Here is a 17746-nt window from a genome sequence, read left to right on the forward strand (position 1 = left end):
ATTGAGTACAATCCCCCTTTGGTATGTACCTAACCAGCACATGTCCACAGAGGTTCCTCACTAAGAGAATACAGGGCATAAATAATACATCCTATGCAGACAGCCTCAAAGCCCTATCCCTGTATTTTGTTTCCAACAGGTTGTTAAGGGTATGTCTGCATGCCCACAAACAGCACCAGAATTACCCATTCTAAAGACTTAAACCTTGCCTGTGATATAAATAGGACTTGCTGGAGAGACAGGCATATATTCCAGAGACTACCCCTTCTCTGGAACAGACTCCCCATCCATGTGAAACAGAGTTCTTCTCTAACTCAGTTCAAGTGCAACTTTGATAACTGAATGGAGAATAGACAATTCATCCCTGTTTTCATACCCGTGTCTCTAATGGGCCCAGACAGTAGGTAAATGGTTCATCTCCCTGTTTTTTTCTTGTAAATGTTTCATCTCCCAAGCCTCTGCTTACACATACTAAGGGTAGCAGAACTTGTTTGAAGTTTGGTATGTGTGGTTAGGCTTAAAAAAGCTCTTGTGGTCATTAGCCTAGTAGCCACCTATGACACTGACTGCTTATAGTATCTGTGGTACCTATTTTGTGTGGTAGTTGCCTGGTTCTCATTACATACCTTTACTGAACACTGCTGCCATGGTGGTGCAGCGTTTAGCATTGTCGCCTCACAGCAAGAGGCTTTCCAGTTTGATTCTCAGCTATAACGCCTTCTGTGCAGAGTCTGCATGTCCTCCCCGTGGTCGAGTGAACTTTAAAGACATGCACATAGGTGCGTGTATGAGTGGGTGTGCCTTCTTTGAAGGCTGGTCACCGGGCTGGCAACTTGACACCGTAAAAATCCACTGCCAATCATAAGTGGACCGGTGATCCACTGTGGTGATACCTAACCAGGAAAAGCCGAAAGACATTACTTACTGAACACTGCATTCTAGAACTCCCACTCTAAGAGCACAGTGTCCATCAGCAGGGCTACCCTTTAGTCCATTGTACCCTAAATTCCTACTACTATTCAGATTATATGCACCCCCCCCCCCCCCACACACACACACACATATACATACTTTTGGAATTTTACCCATGTCTTTCACCCACTACAGAGGGCTCTTTAAAATAAAATAAATTAGACATGTAGGCAATGACCTTATCAGTTGCTCTTCTAGATGTCCCTTGGTTGTGGATGCTTTACTTCCTGTTTACATCACTATTGTGTGAGATACAACAGCTGTTACACTGTATGAATAGAACCTCCTGTAGGTACATTTTAAGGGGTTAATTCTACTACCTTATCAGCTATTGTGCAATCTTGCAAGTATAACCACCTGTTGAAATGAAAAATTGGGGATCCTGGGGGTGTTTACATCTGTAAACCTGGCACAGTGTCAATGCATGCTTGCCAAAGAGTGAAGAGCCATGTATGCTATGTTCAGAAACTGAAGATTTTAGTAAGAGCTGTGTTAGAAGGCAAGAGATATATATTTCTGTGTATTATACTCACTGCAGTGGGCCCTATTAAAGACCATATTATGTGGTATGTACTTGTTTAGCTGTTTTTTTTTATTCGAAAAGCTGCCTTCAGAAACAAGGTTGTGCCAGTTAATTGCTGATTTGTAGATTTTGACTGAAAGTGATTAGATAGTAATGTGTTCCAGCACACCCTTAATTACACCAAGGAAAACCAGTTCAGTAAAATGATGAAAACAATGGAGCTTCTGAAAAGGATGTGCCTGCCTTTTTAAGAAGTCAGTTTACCTCCAGACTCTTAAGGCAGGACAATGACCTTGACTCCTCCATATTCTTCTCATACTACATAAAACTCTGTACCACACCATGTTGTCAGCAACCCACAATGTATTTCTAAACACACTGTCATCCCTCACTATCGAACCCAACACTATTCTGTTGGTTGACTTCAGCTGTCTGTCCATTACCTGGGAAAAGTTACACCACCATCACTTATATGTATACAAAAATTCCTGGATTTCACTGATGTCATCTCCTTGGACTAATTAGTCCAAATCTCAACTAAGGATACTAAAGAACTGGATCTAATTCTCAACATTACAACCCTCTTATGATCAACGCATCAGTTACTGAACAAATTACCCACCTTTCAGTAACATTCACTAAAATCAGATCTGCCACAAAACCTTTGTGACTTTAGAGACTGCTCCAAATCAAACCTTGTCCAGCTAAGCAAAGAGTAATGCAGCAGCCTTTAATTATATAATATCATATGTCACATGACCCCCGCAAGTAACCATGGATTGCACCAATTTACCTAGTCAGTGATAAAATAAAAATTAAAAGTTAAAGGATGACTGACTAATAACAACAACAATAAAAAAAAACATTAAAAACACAATATTTATCAACTCCTAGTTGATTTTAACCTTCAGATGGTTATAATTGATGAATAGTTATTAAGTCTGAGTTTGCTCTCAGCATTGGTCTTTAACTGCCATAAATATAGGTTCATAGGTTAGTACTAGGCTAACTGCCCTTGCGAGCCATTTTTTAAGCCTAGCCAGTTATCCCCTGTGAGATTCAAAACCTGCACCTTGTGTTTGTAAGGCAAACACCTTTACCATTAGGCCACCCTCCCAACACTTCTCTGGCTTCATGTTGTTCACTCTATTGTCCCCCTCTTAAACTAACCCTCACTTGCTCTAACACATGAAATAAAAATTTCTGATCATTAAACTGTTTAATGTGTCTATATAATGCAGTATGTTCATTAGCCCTTTTATTGTCATAAACGTGTTCATAAATTTGGTCCCACAGACACCATTCTATTTCCCTATATAAAAAGCAAAACAATATATATAATATATACAAGTAAATAAGTAGATAAGTAGTGTGTGTGTGTGTGTGTGTGTGTGTGTGTGTGTGTGTGTGTGTGTGTGTGTGTGTGTGTATATATATACATATATATATATATATATATATATATATATATATATATATATATATTTATATATAGATATATATATATAAATATAGATATAGATATAGATAGATATGTATGGGTCCCCTTCAGTACATTGAACGTTTACAAGTTCAAACCACATATGGCCGAGGCCATATGTTCGAACTTGTAAAAGTTCGATCGGACAAAATGTAGATTTTCGTACAGTGCAGAAGGGGAAGATTTCCCATTTCCGTGATCTTGGAGTTGGTATATTTAAGTAAGGGGGTGTGGGGGTGCAGGGGGGCATAGCCCCCTTGCTATAGATGTTTAGTTTTGTGTTTTGTTGTTTTATTTGTTTTTACTTCAGTGTTCGAACTTTTACGAGTTTGAACATATGGTCTCAGCCATATGTCGTTCAAACTTGTAAAAGTTCGATATATATATATATATATATATATATATATATATATATATATATATATATATATATATATATATATATATATATATATATATATATATATATATGAGTCTACTTGATATGGCTGAAATTTCAAAATGTCGACTTTCATATGGCCGAGACCAACCAATGCAGGACTCAAGACTTTGTTAATCAGGCCGACTGAGGACAACCTGCCAGCAGATTACCCAAATGTAATGACTGCAACAGTGAATACACTCGAACATCTACATTTATGGTAAGTGTACACAACTGTACTTTCTGCCTCCCCCCCATGAAAATGAAACTGCCTGTATTATATACTAATTACTGATTAACAAGCTGACAGGAAACCCCCCTTATCTTTATTAGACCAAGATTCAAAACTGCACTTGGCAAAAAATGCTTTCTCCAGGCTAGGACCTGGAACCATTTACCCACTGAAGCAAAAAAAAAAAAAAAAAAATCTATCAAAGAATTCAAGAGTGTTTGAAAGAAACATCTAACATACAAATCCGTTTCACATGCTTTAGGAACAGTGCCTAATGTACATGGACATCAAACATATTTATTTATTTATTTTACATTTGTTAACCGGGAAAGTCTGACTGGATACAAATCCATTTTCAGCGGAGGCCCGGGGAGAAAAGCTCCAGCCAATAAGTAAACAAGGTATACAAAAAATAAGGCAAATATATAACATCAGTATACATATAACAAGATATGGAATACAATCAAAATCAGTGCAGCGTGAACATGCATTAAGTTGCAGCTATACATCAAAATTTACATATATTGAAATAATGACATTAATAGTGATACATTTTTCATAAAATAATAGATCCTTATACAGTAAGAGCTAGATTAGGATATCTATACTTAAAGGGATGTTGGGTACATTTCATGGCTAGTTAACATGGAGGATATTAGTCTCAAGTAGAAGGGAAGTTGAAGGTAGGTAAAGAAAGATATTTACAGGGTAAGTAAGGAGGAAACAGAATCAACCAGGGGATGAACCCAGGCAGATCCAGTGATCCAGTAAGTGTGACTTAACAGCTTTTTTGAAAGCTGTGTGAGAGGATTCAATAGTTAAGGCAACTGGGAGAGAATTTCATGATTTAGCAACATAAGTGGAAAATAAAGAATCCCCAGCTGAGTTATTTGATTTGGGGACCTTAAGTAGAAGCTTGTCACTTGATCAGAGAGGTCTTGAAGTGATATGAGGCATAATTATGTTTTTTTAGTGAGGGAACTCTGTCTGGTTGATATAGTATTTTATGAGTAAATACAAGTTGGTTGTAATGGAGGAGGTGGGGAAATTCCAGCCGATTAAGTTGTTTGAGAGAAAGACAGTGATGAGTTTGATAGGCGGATGTAGTGGCAAATCTTGCAAGTTTATTATAGCATGCTGAAAGTTTGTTTAGTTCAGACCTGGATAGGTTAGTTAAGATGGGAGATGCATACAATAGAGTTGAAAGGAGATGAGAGGGAGCAATGGAAACTTTGGCATTATGGGATAGGAAGGATTGGTTCCTGTAAAGGCAGCCCAGATTTTTATGTCTATTTTTGATTATCTGATTTACATGCAGGTCATATTTTAGGTTGTTATCAATTTCCACTCCCAGCAGTATAGTATAGGAGTCAGAGGCAAGTAATGTGCCATTACTGGAAGTGATACAAAAGTTTGGAAGAGATTTGATATGAGTGGGTGTGAACAGTAACAACTTGTTTTTTTTTTTAGGATTTAATATTATATGTTGTACAGTACTCTATAATTTGTGAACAGCAAAAATGTACCCAATGCTACTGCAAATGTTGACTGAACTCATCTCAGGTTGATATATGACACCATCATAATGCTAAGAATTACAGTCCAGACACTTTCTGATGTAACCAGTATGTACACCTTTTGTAAACAATATAAACACTTTTCTGCATTCATTGTAAACTCTCAACATTCATCTTATTGCGTATTATACAAGCAACTGACTTCTGTTGAAAATACTGTGCATTCATTGATATTGTACTGTTTGCCCAATGATATGATATGTCTGTCTTCTGTTGTGCTTCCTCTTATGAGTCCAGGTCTTGATTGAAAATGTCAGCTGACCAGTTCACCCACCTGGTTACCAAATAGTAAGTAAGTAAATAAACTTAATAACAAGGATATTGGCAGTCTATAAGGCCTAGACCCAAACCAGTTTGCATGGGTTAAAGGCAGGTCTTGCCTCCTGAACTTGATTGAATTCTTTGAACAAGTCACTGATGCGTTAGTTGTAAACAAATTAGTTCACACTGTCTGCCTGGACCTGGCAAAGGCCACTGATAAGCTAATCCAACTAAATGTAAAGCCCCGTGTTATTCAAGGGATAGCAAACTTGTTTAACAACAGAACCCAGTCTATTAGTGTTGGTGCCATATTTTCCTCAAAATGAGTACTTACCAACAGTGTACCCCAAGGATCAGTCCTAGGACCACTTCTTTCTAGTATTTATTTCTCTGTTGTCAAGGCTGATGTTTACAGATAACTGCAAATAGAGAGCAGTCATAAACTTTTCATCTGATTCCATATTCTCCAAGAGGGCCTAATATGCACTAACAAATGGTGCTAGGGCCATGGCCTTAAACAAAATGCAGGACTATGTCCTTTGTCAAACAAGGACACTCATCATCTACCACATAGTTGACACCCTTTGAAAGTTGATGCAGTCATTAGGGACCTGAGAACTTTTGCTTATAATGAACTATCCTTTGATCAGCATGCATCCACTGTTATTCAGGAATCCTTTTGTCTGGTCAGACTGATCACCAGGGTCTATCTTCAGGGTCTAAGGAAGTCATCATCCCTGTCTACACCTCCCTCATCAGCCCTATAACTGAGTATAATATCCCCTTTAGTATGTACTTCTCTAAACATTTGACTCAGCTTGAGAGACCACAGCATTTCCTCACCAAGACAATCAGAAGCATTTCTTCCTTGAGCTACAAGGATCGCCTTAAAGCAGTCTGTCTCTTTCCTTTTTCATACAGACCCTTGAGGACCACTGTGTGGCCTACAGAGCCTATGTGAATCGCTGCACATCCACAAAACATAGAACACCCTAAACACCCACTCAAGAGGTCTACATTTTTACCAAAATGTAAATAGGACCTGCTGGCAATATAGATATCTCCTCTAGAGTTCCCTTTATGGAATAGACTTCCCTTATATGTTAAACAAAATAGATCCCTTCCTGATCCTGTTTAAGTGTAACCTGGAAGAATGGATGGGCAAACATAAATATACCCAGGTCTGGCTTCTATATCCCTCAATGAAAGTTGTCAAAGTTAGGTATTAAAAATACCCTGGGTCTACCTCTCAAGCCTTTATTGAAGTGAGTTGTAACTAGGCATTAATTATTCATGTCTATGTACTTATGATTTGGGATCTAACGGCTACACTGCAATTGTTCCTTCAGATCAGCAGCCTAGTATTAACCCATGAACCTACAATTTATTTATTTATTTATTTATTTATTTATTTATTTATTTATTTATTTATATTTGTTGACCGGGAGTGTCCAACTTAGGTCCATTTTCAGTGGCGGCCCGGGGAGAAAAGCTCCACAGTTAAAACAAACAGACAGTAGTTACATTGGATTACATAGCGATTAACAATTTACATAGCAATTACTTACAACATATTTACAGATGAAGAACATAGTACATCAGTAGACAACTAGAATCTATCTGTGAAGTACATAACAAACATTAACAAATGTTACAATAAGAAGTTCCTGCTGTATAATAAGTACTAGGCTTATGAGCATCTGAGCTTGCTATAATCAAGGTAGTTAGTAGAGTGGAAAGAAAGGTAGTGGTTGGATGGGGTGGGTGATACACAAACTACATAACCAACATATGACTTGTGCATACCACTCCTCAGGAAAGTCCGGTCACATAAGTCTTACATTTTTTTAATGAATTATTAATTTATTTCAATGTTGGCCTCTAGCATCCAGAAAACTGATTAGATTTCTTTTGTGGTACAGCTGTTAGTTTCTACCTACACATAACCAGTTAAAATATTGTTGAATCTTAATGTAATTTATTAGTTTTTAATGAGTCAGAAAAAACAAACTCCTGCATACATGAAGAAATACAGAACAAAAGAGGCAGACTGCCATGTAAACTGTTTCTTAACCTCAGATACCTCTTCTAAGGTGCAACGTATAGCTACTGTATGTGTCCTGGTTGTACCATTTTGATACACTGGACCACTGTTAAAGACATCTGACCCTCACTTACTGAACATTTGGCTCTAGCAAAGTTGTGTAACTGTGATTTCCTTCCTATACCAATGCTGCAAACTCCAGACCTCACTTGTGTCCTTCTAACATAGTTATGAACAGAGAAATTCATTGCTCTTTGAAATGTTGCATTTTGCAAACAAGTTGGTAGACAAGATCTCATAATATGTGTTAGGGTGGTTAGGAATATGTACTACAATTTTTCATTTTGGTGCTGAAACAACTGATTGGTGTCTTTTACGTGAGCAAAACTTGTTGATCAATTGATGTTTTTCTTACTTATCAGTAGATTTCCCCTTGGATGTGTCATATTTTCCTTTCTTAAAATTTGTAACCTGATTGTTGATAATAAAAGAAGGGTAAGATAAAAGTTGGTACATAAATCTTATAAATCTTAGTCACAGAACTGTGTTATTCTGCAGCAATTTGTATAAAAACAGCTTTGCATTTTTCACATTGCTTTGGTCATCATTACGCATGTTAGTACCAAGTTAAACTAGCTTCACGAGCTTTAAAACTGGTGTGACGCACAAGTTTTAATTTGTGCTGCCACAGCTGTGTGCAGTCTGTGTTGAAAGTGCTCCAGACAAAGCTCTCAGTGATTTATTTACAGTATGGCTGTTTGCTGTCAGGGATTTGTTTCAGCTATTACACCAATCACTTTGCCGTTTACTATGCATTGTGTGGAGTTCAGCTATTAGATACGTTAATGGGCTCGTCTTTAGTGTACCATCAGAAGATGAACTGAGTTACTACTCTGGCATGTTCTCAGCTAACTAAAGATATTTTGTATCGACAGGATGCATATGATGATGTGGTGAAGTACTTCGGTGAGAGCTCCAAGACCACGTCTCCATCGGTATTCTTCCCTGTCTTTGTTCGATTTGTGAAATCTTACAAGGTGAGAAATCTTTTATTTTGTATGCATAAGTATTGTATAAAATGTTGAATTTTTACCATAATACTATTATTATCAGTAGTAAAGTATTAGCATTAGTATTACTATTTTTTGAGGAGGGGGTCCTTCAGCTGGACGTAGGTTCACTAGTCCTTGTCTGCACACCTTTATTTTGTTTTTTTCACTTTCCCTTCAGTACCCTTCCTATGATGGAAGGAGCATGAGAGTTATGCAGCCAGGTACAAAGTCTGCCATGCTGCATATGGTGGGAGGGGCTTTCTTTTTTTACTCACGTGTCCATCCTTAGCTGTAACTATATGGTGAATTCATATTAATCCCCAAGCAGCATAGCCATGCCTGGATTACACAAAACAGTTATTAATGGATTACATTGCTACGTCTGAACCTAATATTTAAATGTTGCTTACACTGTTTGTAGTTAGTGCAACAATACCCTCAGTTGAGCAGCTGTATAGAATTTTGAAAGGGCTCTATTCACAAAGTTAATTTCAAAGTCAACTGTTCAACTCAGTAAATTCAAATTGCTGAAACACAGAATTGTCATTAGTGTATACTTAGTTTCTACAGAACCTTGAGAAAGGAACACTCCGTTTTACCTTAAGGTTGTACAATACTGGAGTGAAAAATAAAATAAGCATAGTTTTCTTTTGTCAGCAACATAGTAGTTCTTCATTTCTCATTTGCAAAGGTGGTAAATTAGAGCAAATAAATAAATGTGAATATGTGGCAATACTGATCTTGGTTTATATTTCACATCTGCCAGTGCTATGTGGCTTAAATATTTATGCATATTGTGCAGTCTGAGTATGCAAGCTAAGAACTGTAAGAGAAAAGGTATTGGGGAGAGCACAGAGAGAAGGAGGAGCAGTGATCTTGAAATGTTAAAACAAAGGAATATGTGAAACTTTATTCAAGAACTGTCATTTATTGTTAAAACAAGTCCTTATTTAAAATGAGTATATTGAAATGGATACTTTGATTACAGGGTACTCATAAGAATGTTATTTTGAAGGGCAAGTAGTAAAGGATATGTACCGTATGCTGTCTCAAGAAATGTTTTACCTTAGTTGTGTGCTTCCTTGATGTTTGATAAATTTTACTGTGAAGTCTGAAAAAAACAGTCCTAGAAAAGAGTAATGTTTTCTTCTAGTCATATAGGTCTAAAACCTTCTGCAAATGAAAAGGAAAAAGCCAGTGATGTACTGGTGATCCAGGTTCAAATACCAGTCCCTGTCCCAGAGAGCAATTAGATGGTAGAGACAGCTTTTTAGTATCTCATTGTCAATACTTAAATATGCAGTTATTCTATTTACCAATTATGCATTGTCGCCTCACAGTAAGACGTTGTCCCGTTCGATTCTCAGCTAGAGCGTCTTCTGTGTGGAGGCATGCGTGAATGGGCGTGCCTTCGTTAAAGGTTGTGCATCAGGGCTGGTAACTCGGCACGTAAAAATCCACTACCAAACATTAGCGGACCGGAGTTCCGCTGTGGCGACCCCTAACCGGGATAAGCCGAAAGACACAACAACATGTCAACTATTAGTTGATTAACTTATTGTGCTTAAAATCTATGTATATAAGTAAGGGGGTTACTTGTTTTAATTGTCTGATGAAGTTTGGTCACAGGTACCAAACGAAAGCGCTTACTTTGTGGTAAATAAAAGTTGGGTCATGCAGCTGGTGTTACTGGCCTCGTTTGTTGGATTTCTGTTTACAAGCCTTCAGAAATGTAATTAACATACCAAAACATTATTTGTGAATTGGACTTTGTGGTTTATCTTCTTCCAGTGAATAAACTACTGTAGGGGAGGGGCAAAGTGAATGTGTTGGCCCACATGCTACTCCCCCATATCGCTGGGCAGTGGGATGGATGTCTTCATCAAATTTTAGTTTTCAATCAATGTTGAGATTACCTTTCCTGTTTGCATCCGGCAAAGTAAGGGTGTTGTTAACTATATTTTTGTGTTGATGTAGAGAAAGAGAGGCAGGCAATGTCACTGTTAACTTTTACAGGTATTCAGACTAAACCTCTTTTGGGTTATTGGTGAGAGTTGAAACGTCAGGAGGTGGTCAGTAAAAGATACCAACCCCTCGACAAATGTAGATATTTAAATTTATCACTAATTCTTATAAAAATGTAAAGCAAAAAATTATTGAATGCAAACTCAATATTGAGTCTTTAGGTTAGAACTATATCATCTTGAACATTACTGACAAGCACATCTTCTTTCTGTTCCTTCCACATTCAAGTTTCTGGGCCATACTTTGGATCCTTTTCTGCTTTTAAGGTAACACACTCAGTGCTGTCTGTTGGATGGATCAACAAACCTGTCCATTTTTTAACTGTAGTGGGTGATGTCCATAATAATTTCTTTATTACACATTTTGCCAGCGTTGATGATAGAATTTAATCTAGGGATTCCCCACCACTAGGAAATGAATTGGCTAGAGACTGATAGGGAAAGGAGTGGTGGTTGCCAGGTGAGGAGGTTGGACTAGGTAAGAAAGAAAGGAAAGAAAAACAGCTTTTCATGTCACAAAGTAATTTTCACACCAATCTATTTTTCTCCCATCTGACAAAAGGGCTAGAAAAATGTATACACAATCAGCTTCATCACATCAGCTGGCCAGTTGTATCACCTGTCTTCCCTTAACTGTTTTGTTGTCTTGCATTGATACTTCGCTGCCTGAGAGAGGTTAGACCACCCAACAGGACCAACAAGCTGGGTTACTCCCTACTACCTGACTCTTGCCATAGGACAGACACCATGACTGGAATATGCAAGCAGGACCAATAACAACAGAAGACTCTTGCCTAGCCCAGAGATACCCATCTCCTGCCTTAGTGAAATGAATGAACCAAAATATTAAAGTAGAGGAGCCATTGGACAGGTCTGGAGATGAGATAAATGAAAAGGATATATAAAAGCCTGGGAGGAAAAGACAAAACTTTGCAGACAGTAAAATAGTTGTTCCACTCCCTGTTTCCTAAACATGGTAGGATTTTTACAACCATATAGTTGCCTTTTATAAGTAGCAGTCCCACTCAGAAGATTTGAAACAAAGGAAGGCCTTTGAAAGTTTGGTGCCCTACTAGAAGAGTATTTTTTTGTCTTGCTGGTGACACTACTAACTCCTGTCTATGGCAACCTGTGTACTGCATTACCAGTCGCTACCAGGCAACAAATGCATGCTACCACACATGATAAGTCTCCTGGCCATGAAGTGTACTACCTGTGGCATGTGCACGCTAGCCTTTGAAAACTAATGGACAGGTGGTCTCGGAAATGCAGGAGGAAAATGAGTCAGTTGGATGTCTGATGGGGGAGGTGTGGTGGTTAGTGTGAGGTCAGGACTCTCCCACCACCAAAGCTGGAGTTCATTGTGGTTTTGCAGAATTATGCTGAGTAATCACAAAGCTTGTCAGGACTGCAGTAAACACTTGATTGTTTTGATGCAGGAGACAACATTGTATATCAGATTATCTATGTAAATAAGCAACATTTTTGAAGCTACCCAAAAGCTACCCCTGTGAAAAAGTTGTAGCTTAGATATTAATGACTGCATTTTAAAATAATTCTAATTCAGATTTAGAGGCTGTTTGAGATTTGGCTCTGAATCTTATAATTGTTTATTTGTTTAGATCAATAGATGTGAAGTTATTCTTCCTGCACTAGGTAAAGAGGGACAGCTGGATTAGTCCCTAGCCCTATGTGTATTTTTTCATTAGGTTATTTATTATACATTTTCAAGGAACTGAATACTCTTCAATGAATTCTTACCTCATTAATATTGGAAAATTATTATGACATGAATGTTTATGTTTCGTGATCATGGTTTAATACAGACGCTTTATTATAAGAGAGAATTTAAGTGCTGAGGAATTTGAGTTAGTTCTAATTACTGTTGTCTGCTTATCAAGTGTGGCCCATTTGTATCATGTTTGTTGTTGGGATACTCTAATCAGCATATCTTTCAAGATCAGTATTCACGACAATAACCACTCCTGAATTTACTAGAAGCAGGGCATGAGCAAAGTTATTAAAATCATTTTTGGACTCAGCATCTCCAGTCACAATCATTGAACTATGTTATAGCACGGCTAAACATGGAATTAAATGGCAGGCTAAGGCTTTCTCAGGACAGTGTAAAGGTAAAATGTTAATATAATTGAGGACTCTGGATATTGCTAGAGTCCGCTTCTGAAAATTTTAAGAGGGTTGCTTTATATGAGTAAAACAGACAGTTACGTTGCCATTGCTTGTGAACAGTATGTGTAACTGCTACATTTGACAAAAGGCCTGTAACTCATTTTGACATTTTAGCCAGATGACCCTGTTTTAATTAATATCATTTAAATTATAGCAAGCAGAAGAGGAAAATGAATTACGGAAAAAGCAAGAACAAGCACTTATGGAGAAGCTTCTAGAACAAGAAGCAATGATGGAGCTTCAGGACCAAAAGGTAAGAGCTTTATTAGTATTGATGGCTGTAGTTGCATCAGCATTCTTATCTTCAGTATTAGAAACTAAGCAATGTTGATTTAGTTTACCTGATCTTATTCTTTTACGTAGCAAAGCAGGTAAAGTCAGGTTTATACAGGTGGTTAATGGAGTTTCTGATTGCCTCAGTGTAGGATTTTCATCACTAAAACAGCAATACTAAAGCGAACTAGAGTGGATCTGATTATCATTAGTCTTAGTAAACACTGTTGCAGTAAATCTTTTCATACAGAGAGAGCATTCTTGAAACACTGCTCTTAATTGTAGTAATGAAATGCCTGTCACTAAAGTCTTCACAGTAAAGTATCATATACTGATCTGCAACGAATGTTATGAGAGAGGTGTTTGACATCTGGTCCCCAAAACATTTTTTCTTTAAAGGACAGCTTCACTCAAATGTCAAGATTTTGTTATCGCAAAGGGTTTAACTTCCTTTTTGACTAGCCCAAGAGTACATGCAAAGAAAGCATACATTTTATAATACTCTGGGTCCCTATTATGTCATTGAAGATGCAAAATCTCGAATGCGTCTTCATCGAACTGAAAACAATGAATATTTGAAAGAGCAAAATGGCATATAAGCGATTTCTTTCCCTGTGAAAGAAATCGCTTGGCCCAATAAAAAAAAAAAACACTACAAACAAAACAAAGTTGGGGGCTGTGCCCCCCCACCCCCCTAACTAAATATACCAAATCCGAGATTGCACTACAGTGGGGGAAACTGCAAAGTAACGGAGGTGGCCAAGCGATTTCTTTCCCAGGGAAAGAAATCGCGTATATGCCCTTTCACTCTTTTAAATTTTCGTTGTTTTCAGTTCGATGAAGATGCATTCAAGATTTTGCGTCTTTGATAATATAATAGGGAACCTAATACTCACTAATTTTTTTTCCTGAAGATATTTCTGCAGATTCTGCAGGCCATATTAACTTTTTTTTCTGAAATCTAACATTATTTCTCCTGCATTTATCACATTATCTATGACATCATTTAGGCAAGGTGTGGTAGTTACATCTTAGATGTTCACCACCTCAAGAAAACAATGTAATTAGGCAGATCAATGAATCTATACAGTGTCAAAAATACACCTAGATAGTAACTGCAGTCATTCATTTTGTGTACATTTTATCAGTTACAGATAGCCAGTTTCACACATCAGCTAAAAATATAGCTTTTAACTACAGTTTGAGTCTAATAAATGCACAATAAACTGCTTTGAACCAATCAATAATACTGATATAGGAGAATGACATTTAGGAGAATAGAGTACTTTATCTTTGAAGTTTAAGTGAGTAAAAGCAACAACTGACTGAATTCCATCCATTTTATGCTGCAAACACCTGGCAGCTGTTATATCCCTTTTCAATATTATGGGCAAGGAGTTTAGTCATGCATCCAGAGCTGGATCCATCAATGGGCGACCAAGGCAGTCACCTAAGGCCCACTGGCTGGGAGACGGCCTGCTGGCTGGAGGATTATTTTTTTTTAATTAAAAAAAAGAAAAAAATTGCATATTCTTTAAGGGCATTCTTTTTTAATAATGCCTTTTGTGTCTGTTCGCACACACTTGTTGCGTCTGTGCTACCTGTTTACATCTTCATCTTCCATGCATGAGGTGTGTGCGTGTGTGTGTGTGTGTGTGTGTGTGTGTGTGTGTGTGTGTGTGTGTGTGTGTGTGTGTGTGTGTGTGTGCGTGTGTGCGCATGTGGAATTTGAATGTAAAATACAAAAAGGTGTTTGGACTGCGGACCACGGACAGACAAGTAAGAGGTGTGTGTGTGTGTATGCGCGCGTGCGTGTGTGTGTGTGTGTGTGTGTGTGTGTGTGTGTGTGTGTGTGTGTGTGTGTGTGTATGTATATATTTTTGTAAGAGGTAAGTAAGTAAGGTAGCATAACTCTGAACTGTCCAGATTTTTGCAGAATGTCCAGATTTTTAACTCATATTTTTGGTCTGTTCCTCATAAAATTTGTGATTTTCTGGAAAATCATTGAGGATTGATGTTACTAAATAATAACAGACATTTGAGTTTTTGATTTCATATCTTTAGAAAAATGCATACTAACAGAAATCCTGTTATTCTAGCATCTTTCCTTTGTCCTCCATAATTTTAGATTTTGTCCATATTTCTTGCAGTAAGAGGTTGAGGTATGGAAAGTAGGTGTGTGTGTTTGTATGTGTGTGCGCATTTGAAATGCCCTAGTTTGGGATAGCAGTTGGTTGGTTATTTGCTCATGCTCAGACCTCATACCTTAGTTACTGGAAACAGTAGCCTGAATCCTCTACCCCAACTGCCAAGTTGCATTTTTCAAGGAATTGAGTTTCAAATGCATTTTGAAGGAATTGTGAGCTTCAAGGGAAGAGAAGTTTACTGCTGCTAAGTCTGTTTACAATATGCAACTGTTTTGTTTAGGAAATGGTATCAGTACAGTGGTATAGAATTGAAAAGCACTGTTAGCAGCACAGCAGGTAGCGTACTTACTTTTGATGCAATAGGCTGTAGATTCTACTCCACAGCATATAGCTGGATTGCTGATACTGTGTTGTACTTTAAGGGGGGCCATGCTGCAGTTCTGAGTGTGTCTTCCTTTGAATGAGATGCCCAGTAACTATGAACCTGTTGTCAGTTTGCCATCCATTCCCTATTGCAATATTACCAGCTTACCATTTTTTAGGTAACAGGCAATTTATTCTGAATTTGTAGATGAAACACTGAAATACAAAGTGGTTTGCTAGCAGCAATCTCTTCATTAATTACAGATCTCTTTTATGTGGAATTATTCAGATGACTTTTACTTCTGCAGAGATTGTGCATATTGGCTGATTTTGGTGGACTGCAATGACAGAAGTTGGAGTGGCCTTTTATGATTGAAATGTTCTGAATTGGGCAATTTTGTTATTATTGTTTGATACATTTTGTTTGCTTACTGGAAAAATGTTCAAAACTATAAATTTAAAACATGCTCTAACAAGTGCTACTGTATTATACAAGGAGTATAATTTAATGCAATCAGGAAGGTGAGTCAAAGAACTCTTGCATGTTTGCATGGTCCTAAAATGTGTTCAAGGGGCCTAAAATGTGAAAGCAGCCCAAAGGTAAACTTTATCTGCCACTGGCCATATGCATTTTCTTTGAATGTGGGTTTCATTGCTGTTTCGAGGAATGTGAGTTTCAAGGGCAGAGAAGTTTTAATACTAAGTCTGTTTTCATTATGAGACTGTATTGCTTTGTTTTGCAAATGTCTGTCTGTGTTTGTGGTGTAAAATGTGAAGTAAAAGTTTTAAATTAAATCCAAATATCTATTATTGTAGAAGTAAAGCAGAAAACAGTATACACGCTAAGTGTTATGAACAGTATTTATGGTAACTGGGAAGAAGTAGCCAACTAATGGGGCACTGTAATGACTGTGGAGGAGTGTAGAGGAGATCCATTACCCTGCCTAGGGCCCCATTTGACCATGATCTGGCTCTGCATGTATCTATGGTAATATTTTGGTGTAACACAGCATGGTTGTGCAACCTTGAATTTAGATTAATATCTAGGAGGTGCTGAGAGCTTGTCTCCTGCAAAAATGTATTCCTTATTTCTTTTCATTTAGTATGTTAGGTTTGTGTTTGATATTTGATTTGATGTATACATTATTATTTCAGGCTTTTGTACCATTCAGGATTTTGCTTTTGTTCTGATGATCTTCAGTCACATATTTCAGTCAGAAATGTTACAGAGTTCTCTGATGTTTTAGAGAGGACAACAGAAGTGCAATTGGTTGATAGTTATTTAAAAAAGTAAAAGTACTGTCTTTGTATCATGGCACGGTCACTGTGTTTCCCTCCCAAACTGTGATACTGTACCTTCTTATCACTTATTGGCCTTTTGGATAACATCAAGTGTAATACCTTTTTATGGAATGATTAATACAAATAGATGTTATAGGCTAAATTATGACTGTGGCTGTAACTTTTAGAAATTGATGGGGTAGTTTATCTAGGAACAGAGATCCAAGTTTCAGTTTGCCAAAATATTGTAAGCTACATGGAATGGGATAGAGCTATGTGAAAACTAAGTAGGACATTCCTGAGAACAAGTTGAATTCGTTGTGAGTTAAGTCTGATTAGAAGCAAGCTTAATAATACACCATTTATGTATTCTGTCAAGTGGTCATCTCCCCCAGAAAAAAATGCCGTGTTTGCATCACTACGACTGCCTTAAGGTCATTGTGGCTTTTTTTTTATTTTTGTACAGCACAACATGAGTTTGCTGCACCCCTTGGGGAGAGGCAATTTAGCTGTTGCTGAAACACCTTAGCTGCCCTTCTGAAGACGTTCATCACAGTAAATTAATATCTTTGGCAGAAATGCTGTCTGTCTGCTACAGTATAATTTTGCTCTCACCATTGGCCTACAGAATGTAAGATTTAAACTCCTTGCAATTCCTCATTAATGTAGCTGTCTGCCCAGGTTGTTTGGTTGCCTCTTTTAGGTAGTTTTTCAGCAGTCATGCATTCAATTACTGCAAGAGCTGCCCTGCTTTGACCTAATAAGCTGAGTAATAGATTACTCCAAGACTTTAAATATAAAATATATATTAAAAATAAGTAGTCAAGGTAAAGGTCAGCTGAGATGAGGGAAAATATACGTTGTGCCACCTGCATGTTTTAGTCTTACTGTATAATGTGCACACAT

At 37.5% G+C, this 17746-nt stretch overlaps 1 protein-coding gene across 1 annotated transcript in view; it reads left to right on the plus strand.

Annotated features, from left to right (window-relative positions):
- Window positions 1-17746, plus strand: part of FMNL2 (formin like 2) — a 1741163-nt gene that overhangs the window by 1688582 nt on the left and 34835 nt on the right. The window contains exons 23-24 of the mRNA XM_044074902.1: window positions 8446-8547; window positions 12931-13029. Of these exons, the coding sequence (XP_043930837.1) occupies window positions 8446-8547; window positions 12931-13029 (201 nt within the window). The remainder of the gene's footprint in view (window positions 1-8445; window positions 8548-12930; window positions 13030-17746) is intronic.

Source organism: Protopterus annectens, chromosome 6.part0, assembly GCF_019279795.1.
Source record: "Protopterus annectens isolate FY-2018-M chromosome 6.part0, PAN1.0, whole genome shotgun sequence".
NCBI classification, from domain to species: Eukaryota; Metazoa; Chordata; order Ceratodontiformes; family Protopteridae; genus Protopterus; species Protopterus annectens.